The 12,290-nt window shown below is 37.3% G+C and overlaps 1 protein-coding gene across 1 annotated transcript in view; it reads left to right on the top strand.

Moving 5' to 3' along the window:
• LOC131781171 (nucleotide-binding oligomerization domain-containing protein 2-like) overlaps positions 1-12,039 on the top strand; it is a 12,428-nt gene extending 389 nt beyond the window's left edge. Inside the window, exons 2-7 of the mRNA XM_066168041.1 lie at positions 3,213-3,931; positions 4,212-4,868; positions 5,703-5,891; positions 6,728-6,751; positions 7,516-7,626; positions 8,659-12,039. Of these exons, the coding sequence (XP_066024138.1) occupies positions 3,226-3,931; positions 4,212-4,868; positions 5,703-5,891; positions 6,728-6,751; positions 7,516-7,626; positions 8,659-10,739 (3,768 nt within the window). The 5' untranslated portion in view covers positions 3,213-3,225 and the 3' untranslated portion in view covers positions 10,740-12,039. The remainder of the gene's footprint in view (positions 1-3,212; positions 3,932-4,211; positions 4,869-5,702; positions 5,892-6,727; positions 6,752-7,515; positions 7,627-8,658) is intronic.
• Positions 12,040-12,290: the final 251 nt, after the last annotated feature.

Below are 12,290 nucleotides of genomic sequence, written 5' to 3'. Positions count from 1 at the left end.
GACGAATGGCTTTGACTCGTGGATTTAGGTGCTCCTGTCAGCACCTTCTGCTTGTTAGTGAAATAGATGGTCGTATTTTTCGAATTAGAGCTCATGGTTATTATTGACATCGCTTTATTCGGTAGTTTGTGATGTTAATTCGCTTATTTGTTATCAATTTGTCGAATCTGGCTGAATTCGCTCGACTTCCAGCTGAAAAATATGTGTTTTAAAAGACAAATGGTTTTAACTCGTGGATTAGTGCTTCGATAACCACTTCTGCATGTTTTTTTGAGACATCTTCGTATTCGCCAACCATTCGCTTATTTTTGGTGAGACCAACACATAATGTTTTTACATTCATTATTATATATAATACTGTATCTCCTCCGTCTCTCGTAACTCATGAAAAACATATTCTGACTGAAATCCTGAAAATTACAGTCAACTTTTTGAAGGGCATCAGCTTTGCCTGGTGGCCCATCAGATCGCGGATGCCTGATGCCGTAAAAATTTTTTATTTTTACTTCAATTAATACTAGCAAAACATTGAACAGTTTTTCAGTTCCCGTGGGATGAAAATCGATCAAAATACCGTTGTGGCCGAATTCATTTGTGCTTCCAAACTAGAAATATGTTTTCAAAGTAGTTGTTGAAAATCAATTTTCTAGTTTACCGCTGGCTTGCTGTGATTAACATGATACATTCCTTAATTTTGAGCGAAAGGAACAACTGATGCATGTACCTTTACTCCAAAAACATTGAAAACTGCTGCTTATAAGCTGCCCCACTTAAAAGCGCTAGTCAAAGCTCTCAAGTCTTTCACATTGAGTGTGAGTCTCATGAAAAAAAATTTAATTTTATGTTCTTAAGCTGAAACTATTGTTTCTTACGGCAAATCACGGCTTTCGTTAAATAACTTGAAATTAATTATCCTTTTAAATATAATTTACTCCTTGTTCCCTCTGACTTGCTTCAAAGTCTTTCCAGCAGTGGAAATGCTTGCTTAGACTAATGTATTCCATAGCAACTTCATATTCTTTTTCATAGTTTTCGGGAGTAGTATGCCCCCATTTCCTCTAAGGATGGTGATGCCTGCTGCATCCCATTTGAAGGCTAATATGCAGGTGATAATCTCAGTCTTGAAGGTAGTAAAGTAGTGTAGTGTGAGTGTTGTGTAATTGTGTGTGTTCCCCCTACTCCATTTGACTTTTAACCCTTAACATCCTAAGACATTGGTATTCATATTCTCCACACTGTTCTCTTTACATTTCCTATGGAAAAGACAAGGAGAATTTGTCAAAGAAGTATATTTGATAGTGAAACAAATAGAAAAGTCAGTTAAGAATATATGAGCTACATTTATTATTTTATAAGTGTATAATTGATGAAAATCTTTCTTGGAAAAAACCACATTGACTGTGTTATTGCTAAAATAAGAAAGACCATACAAATGATTGCTAAGCTGGGATACTTTGTTCCATCATCTGTCCTCATAAATATCTATAAATCCTTAATTTTACCCAATATAACTATTAACTCACTGCTTGAGGCAATGCATCCAAAAAATATACTGTAAACAAAATTTGTCTCCAAGAGCAAGTATTGTGTTTAATCTACTTTCCTGACAGAAAAGAACATGCTCTCTCCTTATTTATAAATGCAAAAATTCTACCTATTGCCTTCCTCTATTGGGAAGCTGTATGTAAATTAAAGCTTGATGTTCAAATAATAACAACAGAGCACCATCTATCATCATGAAAATTTTTGTGAGAACATTAAACAATATCATTACATCTATACTTACTCATCAACATCACTACTCTTTAGAATTAAATACTCCAGGTGTCAAAATCTGGAATGAGATGCTTAATGAATAGAAAAATTTGTCAAAGAAATCCTTCAAAAAGAAACAAAAAAGTTCGTCTCAATATTCTAAGGACTGAAAATTCTTCTATCAAGCCTGATGAGATAATGGTTAAATTCAAACACTGCAAAATTGAAACAAATTACATAAACTTGCAGTTGTACAATATATTTTGTGCACTTAGATGCTTGACAACTTTTTATCTTTTACAATGAATGTCTTTCATTTTCCTTTTTCTTTTCTTGTGTATCTTTTAATCTTTTTATGAAATATTTTCTTATTTACTGTCAATAAAATCTGCTTAAAATGTTCAAAATCTCATTTTTTTCTCTTAAGTTAGTCAGAGAAACTAGTTTTAACTACTTAAAAGCTTAATTTGCTAAACAAAAATCTTAGAAAGGAAGCAAGATATGGCTGAAAGAATGTTTTAGGAAACCTGTCCTGTAGAACAAAAGGTGTCATAAATGCAAAGGCCTCCAGCAGAGTGTTGATGTTTTCTGCAGGCTTTCATCCAGGATCTTAATTTGCATATACTGTTTACATCACATCTTGCACTGCATATCCACTGGGAATCTCCAACACATTTTGCAAAATGTTGAGTAATGAGAGGCTTCATCAAACAGCCTAAAACAGTCAACTAAAAGTTGGTAGAGAGAGCTCAAGCCAAACAAATTGAAGTTAAGTTGTTCATTTTCCACGGCCCCAGCTTGCTTGATCATGTTTGAATTATGTTTAATTTACGTTTCCTTTTCATGAAATGACCTTTCAAGTTTTAAAGGAGCTCTTTGTCAGGAGGCTCGCCAGGGGCTTTCATGTTGTGTTTCATTGGTCAGCAGCATGACCGCATTGCCACACACAATATTTCCCATTGCCCAACTTCACAATAGATTTTCTCAGCAACTTATAAGAATATTGAAATTGCCTCAGACACCTTGTTAGCCTGGAAGGCACCCTATTTTGTTGACAGCAATCTTAAGTAAAAAATTGCCCCACCTGGATAAGCACCTGCTATTCTGCAAGTCAAAGGAATATTTTCTATATTGAATATGAGAAAATAGATAAAGTGTGATGTGAGAAATTCAGCAACTTTTTAAATTTTTGATGATCTCCTTTATTCTTGTGACCCATACATTTGATTCAAGGTTGATACTGTAAGGAGAAATTAGAAGCCAATCACAGCTCTTAGAGGTTAAAGGGTTAAAATGGAAGATGCAGCAAACTTATTTTATTGATCTGTTGTGTGATATTGTACTCATTTTGGAGTGCTGTAATATTCTGGTGTTGCAAAATTAGAACAAAGAAATGATTTTTGTGTGTGCTCTGTAATGTTGCCTTCCATGTATTAATTACAAGCATTTATTTACAGAGGACTTGATTTCATGGCTTCTGCCACCTCATTGCATCCTTCTACCAAAGAGACCTCTAATTATGCCCAGCTCTGTCGCCTTCTTGTTGAAGTTGGATCATTTGTGCTAAGGGAGATCTTTGACCAGGTATGTCCTCCAGAAAACCTTCATGCAGTTCTGACTAATCCCACAAACCATGCCAAACTACAAACATTGCGAAAGAAGAGAGTCCTGAGTACCTTCCAGTGGCGGAAATTGTATCCTGTCTCCAAAACATCAGTTTCCTCAAGGAACTTTGACACCTCCTTACTGCTATTTCTTCTGAGGAATATCTTTGGTCTGAATTTCCCTGCCTCTGGCTGGAATAACCTTCCTCCAGGATCAGACACCTCTCCAGAAGCTGACATCAATCGCATCAAGTTTTTCAGGGACAGAGTTTTCAGTCATGCTGCTAATGCTTCAGTTGATGATCCAACTTTCAGTCTGTACTGGAACAGCATCAAAGACACTTTTCTGCATATAGGAGGGACCTGCTATGAGGAAGTCATAGATGATCCTACACTCCATGGTATGGATGCTGATCTTGAAGAACACTACCAAGAGCTTCTGAGAGAGTGGTTGAAAGATGATGACTGCATCACAGACAAAGTGCATGGAGACAAAATTGTGATAAAGGCCAGGGAGGGAGGGGACACGGGGGATTCCTTTGACATTTCTGAAAAAAATTCATGGGAGAGAGGTGTGTGTAATTTTTTTGTTAAACCTGAGTTTTAAAATAACTTTGTAGAGTCAATGATGTAAGTCATACTAGATCATTAGAGGAAATGAATTTCCAGCAAATTTTTTATTTAAAGTCACAATTACGCATAATTGAAGTCGTGAATCTTTATTCCCTTGATCTGTTAAATATATCCATAATTTGATTTTTTTCCTTCATCTTACTTATCTTTTGATTTTCATTTGGGTAAGCTAATTAATTGTCACATACAGGGGAAAAAAACTACAACCTTCTTTTTCAGAGACAGAAATAATGCCAGCAAAAAATGGATCAGCACAGACTGGCAATAGCAGCCCACCAGAACTCAGTGTGACACTTCCAAAGATGAGTGATCTTTTTACAATCTTTAATCCTTGGGAAACAGTTGAACTTCCTGTTGACATTCTTTTATTAACAGTGGAGGACTGTGAGTTCTTAAGCTGCTTTGCCTACCTGAAGGAACCCTTTAATAGTTACCACATCAGTACTGGCCCTGTGTACTTTGGGTGCATGGGTGATTATCAAGGAAAGAAAATGAAAATTGCATTGATGAGGTGCTCCAAAGGTCCTGATGTTCCTGGGGGTTCTTTGTCTGTTTCAAAAGATGCCATCTTGCTACTGAGACCCAAGGCTATTTTTTCTGTTGGTGCCTGCAGTGGTTTGAACAGCGAAAAGGTCAAGTTAGGAGATGTGGTTGTTTCAGCAAAGCTGATAACAGCTGCATACAAAACTCCCCCCAGCAGAGATATTGGTAACCTGATCAAACATGTGGCTGATGGGTGGAAGGCACCTTTACAAAATGCTGATGAATATGCTGCCAAAGTGCACTGTGATGGAGTGGTTCTGAGTATCTCAGAGGCAAACAGAGATATGATTAGGAAACATCCTGAAGCAATTGCAATTGAAATGGAAGGTGGAGGTGAGAATCATAATAATTCATTCAAATAATTGATGAGTGAAGAACTTTTGGACATGAAGGAAGTGTTTTGGTGTTGTCTCTGCTGGCCCAAGAAATAGCATATACCATATAGCATGCCAATTTTGCAGGAGTTGTATATTGCATAATAAGAGTGATTTTATGTTTGGCTAGGGTAGGAAGATTTTTTCTGCAAGTGAAGGTGACTGAGATGTCTTCTGGATAATGATATTGAATGTGCTCCCTCAGGATGTCATGAATTGTCTTAAATTTGTCATCTGAAGAATGTAGAAAGTATTTTGTTAATTAGTTTGAGAGTTGAGGAATAGTATCACAGTCCCTTTTAACCCTGAAACTCCCATGAGTGATCAAGAATTTCTCGTTGCAGTATTAATATGATGTCAAGCAGACAAATAATGGGAAAGGAACAAAGAAATGTCAATTAGAGGATTATTGGTTGATCCAAAACCAAGTTCTCCTTACTAACAGCATATGAATTGTATGACAGACTTTAATGATAATTACTGAAGAGATCTTAGGAGCAAAAGGGTTAACTCTATCTGAAAAAAGTTTGTCTTTTGAGAAATGTTGAAAGTTACTTATGAAACAAGTTGAAGCCTGAAGAATAGTTTTACAGTCTCATTGCACAATTTTTTTTTTTAATTACTGGTTGAAAAAAATTAGATTTCAGTACTAACTAATGTCATTCTGCAATGTTCATGTTTACAAACAGCTAGAGTGTGAATGTTTGTAAGCTTTGATTGAACAATTATTTTAAGGATGCTGAAAAAAATAAGCTTAATGTATGGTTAACAGACATGAGTGTTTTTTTTTCAGGAGTGTATGCTGCAGCTCATGATTTTAAGACAGAATGGGTGGTTGTCAAGGGCATCAAAGACTTTGTAGATGAAACACAGTCTTCAAGTAAGAAATGGAAACAAATTGCCTGTGTGATGGCAGCATCTGTTGTGGCCAAAATTTTAAACAATCCAGTCATATTCCAAGATTGGCCTCACTTTAATGCAGGTATTGCTTCCTGTCTCAATCTTCTCTTTTTACAAGGATAGGTCTGACTTGGATCTAAGTTCCCACAGCATATTCTTGTATGGATTATAAATCAAGATGATTTATTTAGTAATTGTTCACAAATAGGAAATTAAGTCACCCATATTTTGAGTTAACATTCCAGTAGCTTAAACAAGGCCTCTTAACCCTTTAACTCCCAAGATCTTGTTGACAATTCTCCTTACTGTCTGCCAAATGATTCTCATTATGTTAGTTTGGAGAATGTGGTATCAGATCCACTAGTAATCCCATAATTATTATTTTTCTTTATTCTCATCACTTGTCTGCATGATACTGTATAGATATAGTAAGGAGAAATTCTGTCTTGGTCACTCATGGGAGTGGTGGGAGAAAAAAACTTGTAGTTTGATTGAGCAATATAATGATGAATAACAATTCACTCCATGAGCCTGGTGAACTGGCCTGTATTCTATAGTTAGCTTGGTTTATGTAACACCACCAAAATATGGAGAATTCAGAGGCTAATGACATCTGCCAAAGTGATTTGAAGTGATCTGGTATATGTTCTTGGGCCAATAAGTGACAAATCAAATTGTTTTAAACTAAAAAAATTGATTTATCCAATACTGCATGTGCGATTGTATTTTGATGTTGAAATTATTGGAATGGATGGGGAAGTGATAAATGCCAGCACACATGTTAATGGTTTTTTTTTAACCTTTTATGGAACCTGACATGTTATTAGTTTGAGATGAATAAATCAGATTTCAAGTAAATTTCTTAAGTAAATTGATTTAAAGAGACAACATTACTTTTTTGTTTATTTTTTCATTTAGGTGCCAATGAATTACCCTCTCAAGGTAAGTCCAACATGGTAAGAGCACGCCTTGGCTACTAGGTTAAACCTAAATGAAGATACTAGGTAATGTGTGGGATGAATGGGATGGCACGGAATCTCAGGTTACCTCTCAGATTGGATAGCTTTCTGAAAGCACTCATACACATTTGGCCGAGAAGGGTTATTGCCTTATTTTAGTTTTACTTTTGTTAAGGACATAATGAATCTAACTTCCTAATTCGTTAGATTTTACCTGCATATTCTTGAACAGACTAATGCAATCCTTCCTCCACTCAAATTTTTTGTAGAGTATTCCATTTTACATGGAAAAAATTTCTGAGTGAGGGCTGTGTTAGTAAAAAGGGGCAGGAGAAGGCGTATGTGGTTATTTTCATTTTCCCGAGCGAAAAACTGTGAACGAAACTTCACAATGCATTGCAGCTGGACCTCTGGTTTGTTCCAGCGTTTTCCTTTTTCTATGATTAAACGACGTGAAAACGAGGGCGGAAAAGCGTTCTTTGTTTTTTTTTTTAATTAGTTCTTACAATGGTCTTTTTACCGACAAAAATCTTACTCAGACTATCGACTCTAATGATATCAATATTTATCTCCCGAGTTTCACTATCAGAAACCGCTGTAGCCGAGCCATAAGTTTTTTTCGAATATTGTATAAAAATTAAAAACAACAACAACAACAGAGGAAGGGAAAAGGATCTATTTAGTTAACTTTTAATGAATAAAGTGACTCTCACTCGGACTAAAAGTTCCAATGTTATTCCACGAAAGGGTCTGTTGAGAAAATGATAGGCGAAATGGTAAAGATGGACAGCGAACTGAAAGAAGTGAAGGAAAAGCTGTGTACTTTGACAGCCTCAGTGGGAGAAAGCAAGGATGAAGGTCAGTTGAATTACACAATAAAAGTTATCCTGCTTAACCGCAAATTTCGCCGTAGTCAACATGGCCTGTATGTGAGAGAGGGAGAGATCATCCTATGTTAAAGAGATTCAGTTTTTCAATTTAGACAATCTCTGGAATAATCTCTACGGTGTGCTTTCATTCCCTCCAATTGTTCAAACTTTCACCCGTAATTAGCCTGGAAAACTTTATATTTTGATTAGAGTGGAGAACGAAATAAAACGAAGTACAGTTTTAACGAAAACATTGGCATTAACATTGGCTCGATGTTAGAAATTAACAGAGCAGGTTCCACTGCATTTACAAGCCAAATAGCTTTTGGTCAGTAAATTGACATGAATCATACATTGATACCTTTTTCATCGTCCAAGTAATTTCTTTGGCAGTGGTGTCGTATTCTCGTTCGCTAATTTAAATTCAGTGCCGAATACCTAGTAGCATTAGATGTAATCCGCATATTTCTGAATAAAATAACTAAACCCTTCCTGCGCTCATATTGTGGAGTATTCAATTCTACATGGGAAAATAGTTGAATGAAGATCGTCTTGAGTAAAATAGGTTCCTAAGGAAAAGACTGTAGGAAAAACCTCCCACTTCATCGCAGGCGAGTCCCCGGTTTTCTGCAGCACTTTTGATGAAACCGCGTGACAAAGAAGGCACAAAGGCGTTGTTTGGTTTCCATTTATTTGTTCGTAGTCTCGGTATATCCCGAAAAAGCCTTTCTCAGACTACGGCTCCAATGATATGAATATTTATCTCCCAAGTAATTTATTTTACGACAGAGTTTCACTGTCAGCCGAACAAACAGAGTAGGTACTTGAATTCATAATCTAAATGGCTTTTAATCAGTAAGCATGAATCATACACTAAAAGCTTTTTGCATCGTCCAAGTAATTTCTTTGGCAACGGTATCGTACTCATTCACTTATTTAAATCCAGTGCCGAATACCAGAGAGGCACCACAATTTTTAATGCTGCATTCATTAGATTTCTTACTTATTTTGCTACTGCTAGGTATTTTTGATCCGACTGAGCTTATCAATGGAATTCGCCAGCTGTACAAGACTCGCGAGGGATGGCTCTCACCATTTCCATGGTGTGAAGAGTTTCAGTTTTTTCTTGGAAATATTTTTACAAGGCTCAAAGTGGTCAGAAGAAAGAAAACGAGAGGAGAAATCAGTAACGTATTTGTTGACATGTCGTCAATACTAGACCCGTATGAAGAGTGTTCAGCGCCGAGAACAGTGTTGATTGAAGGAGAACCTGGTATGGGAAAAACCACCTATTGTAAAAAGTACGCCTACGACTGGGCCACAAAACAGCAAGAACCTCAGGGCTGCGGCTCAACAGCATTTAAAGTGGTATTGTTACTGAAATGTCGAGATATCCATTCTGACGTTTGGGAAGCTATTGATGATCAGCTTCTGCCCCGAGACATCGATGAAGAAGTCAAACAACAATTCTGTCGTTTTATTCGTGAAAATCAGTCCAGCATTTTATTGATATTGGATGGATTGGATGAGTTACCGTCCAGTAAATTGTCGATGTTTTCCGAATTAATTGAAGGAAGAGTGCTCCCCAAATGCCACCTAGTTGCAACAGCAAGACACGAAGCTGGAAAAGAGGTGAGAAAATGTTGTGACGTGCTGCTTCAGATCGAAGGATTTACTGAAGAGCATGTGAAAGGATTTGTCACCAAGTACTTTAAAGAAAGGACGGATTTAGCCACCAAGCTCTCGCAACGGATGTCGCGAGATAAAAACCTGAGAGAAATAGCGGCCAATCCTCTAAACACAGCACTTCTTTGCCTTTTATGCGAAGAGTTTGAGGGCACACTCCCCGAAAGCAGAGCTCAACTGTACTTGGATATGGTTGAATGTGTTTTGAGAAGATATAGAAAAAGGAAGGGACTACTAGAAAAGATCGAAGACTTGACAAACCATTACAAACCGCAATTGAATCACCTTGGAAAGGTAGCGTTGAATGGTTTACTTGACGATAAGTTAGATTTTAATGAAAGTGAATTGAGAAACCATGCAAAAGACCTGACTGAATTTGGATTTCTGTCAGTGCAGCCTGGTGGCAGCAAACTGAGACAAACACTGCACTATGCCTTCTTACATAAAAGTTTTCAAGAATTCTTTGCAGCATTCTTCATTTCTTCTCAGATTCAAAGCAAGGAGATGAAACCTGAAGAACTAGTTTCCGATCCAAGGTATTTCGTTGAACTTAAACAAATACTTTTGTTTTCATGTGGAATTTTGGCCATGAAATGCGATGAACAGGTTGTGACTCTTGTAAAGAGTTTAACAAATAAAGTCAACAAAAATGAAGGCCGTGGTGCAAAAATGGTATTGGAGGCCATCAACGAATGCAAAAGAGAAAAAAGTGATTTTCACTCGCATTTATTGAAGTCGTTTGGAACTGGATTGAATCTGACCAATTTGGATTTGTCTTGGAATCGTATTAGTGATGCGGGTGCTACATGTATTGCTGAGGCAATCAAAGTGAACAAGACGCTAACCAATTTGAATTTGAGTGACAATGATATTAGTGCTGCGGGTGCTACATGTATTGCTGAGGCAATCAAAGTGAACAAGACGCTAACCAATTTGTATTTGTCTTGGAATGGTATTAGTGATGCGGGTGCTACATGTATTGCTGAGGCAATCAAAGTGAACAAGACGCTAACCAATTTGAATTTGAGTGACAATGATATTAGTGCTGCGGGTGCTACATGTATTGCTGAGGCAATCAAAGTGAACAAGACGCTAACCAATTTGGATTTGCGAGATAATGGTATTAGTGATGCGGGTGCTACATGTATTGCTGAGGCAATCAAAGTGAACAAGACGCTAACCAATTTGGATTTGTCTTGGAATCGTATTAGTGATGCGGGTGCTACATGTATTGCTGAGGCAATCAAAGTGAACAAGACGCTAACCAATTTGGATTTGCGAGATAATGGTATTAGTGCTGCGGGTGCTACATGTATTGCTGAGGCAATCAAAGTGAACAAGACGCTAACCAATTTTGATTTGCGAGGTAATGTTATTAGTGCTGCGGGTGCTACATGTATTGCTGAGGCAACTTAAACAACTTTGAAGTAAAAGGGCACTGCCTTTAAAGTAGGCAGGTTCTCTTGAAAATTGAGGACCGAAGGCCCGAACCTCTAGGGGGGTCCGGGGGCATGCTCCCCCGGGAAATTTTTTAAAAGATAAGTCTCCCAGAAACGCATTTTCCTGCAATCTGGAAAAGAAATCTTTTTGCAATGATGCATACTTAATCTATCATAATAAAAAAGAATGGTACTCTGGGAGAATTTGTTTATTTCACTGTTGTTTTCGGAGCCTCTTTTTATCCTACAGTTACAAGTGAAAGGCCCATTTTCAACCTTGATGCAACGCCTTTCAACCTTGACGCGACCCAATTTCCTGTAACACGGAATTCCCAGATCACTAAAAACCTTCTAAAATCGTCTTTCTCAAGAGCCACCCTGAACACGCTTGGAGCTGTTCGTTATCTATGAAGAGTCGGCGAAAAGGACAATATTCAAATTTTTTCACTTTTTAGAAGCGCTTGAGGATTCTAAATGAAGACAAAATACTTCCAATAGAAACTGGTATTTTTCAAAGAGAAATATGGAAAAATATCAGACTGCCGGACGTCTAGTTATTTAAAGACCGTGTCCGGTAGTGTCTGATGAAAATTTTCTTAGTGTCACGCTTGGATCTCTTCGCACTCTGTGTACAAGGGCAGCGAAACGGACAACGTTGGCATTTTTTCACTTTTTAGAAGCGCTTGAGGATTGTAAATGAAGGTAGAATATTTTCCAATGAATTAGTATATTTCAAAGAGAAACTCTAAAATGGTAATGTGTGCCGGCGGATGCCTACTTCCGCAAAGGCCTAGTACTTAATGACGAGTCAGAAGAGCCCCAGATATGAAGGGATGATTGTCGATTTCCTATCTGTTACAAGACCTTGGGAAAATTAGCTGGCTGCAGGAAGATCAGGATTGGCACCAATTATAAATTCTTTCATCGAAAGATTGCTGGATAGAACTTGGTCCAACAGACTGTAAACAACTCTTATAAAAATTTCTTACAAAGGAGCTCTCTTAAATATAGAGCTAATCATGTTTATCATGTTTATTCGATTAAACGCCGCGGCGTTTATTAAAATTTTCGTGATTCAAGTGCGATGTTTATTCGAGGGCGCGTTTATTTAAAATTCAATTTACTTTTTGCAAACAATAGTATGGTAACTGACCATTTTAATTATAAAAAAACAAAAACACGTTCTAGTGCTTGTCCTCAATTTCACAATCTGCGTGTTAATACTACTGCAATACTTAATGTGAAATAAAGTGAACATAGTTCACCCAATTTCAATGTCTCTGTCCTCTTCATGATCCGAATCGAAAAGATATAATGATGGACGTGCTCTCTCAAAATCAGAACCGGTACATTCAAAGGGATTTGTGCCTTGCTTACTCAGAACTTGCAACTGCGATAGAAGCAATAATCGTGCACTGCCACAAGGCTGTCGTTCCTTGGGGCAGTGAATCATGTCGTCCACGGGAAGTTTCAACATGCAGCTCGAGAGAGTTTTTTTTATTACCTCTGTGGGTAGCTCTGCTCAAGA

Source organism: Pocillopora verrucosa, chromosome 6 (genome assembly GCF_036669915.1).
Source record: "Pocillopora verrucosa isolate sample1 chromosome 6, ASM3666991v2, whole genome shotgun sequence".
In the NCBI taxonomy this organism is placed as follows: Eukaryota; Metazoa; Cnidaria; class Anthozoa; order Scleractinia; family Pocilloporidae; genus Pocillopora; species Pocillopora verrucosa.
This window is presented reverse-complemented; position numbering and strand designations above follow the sequence as displayed.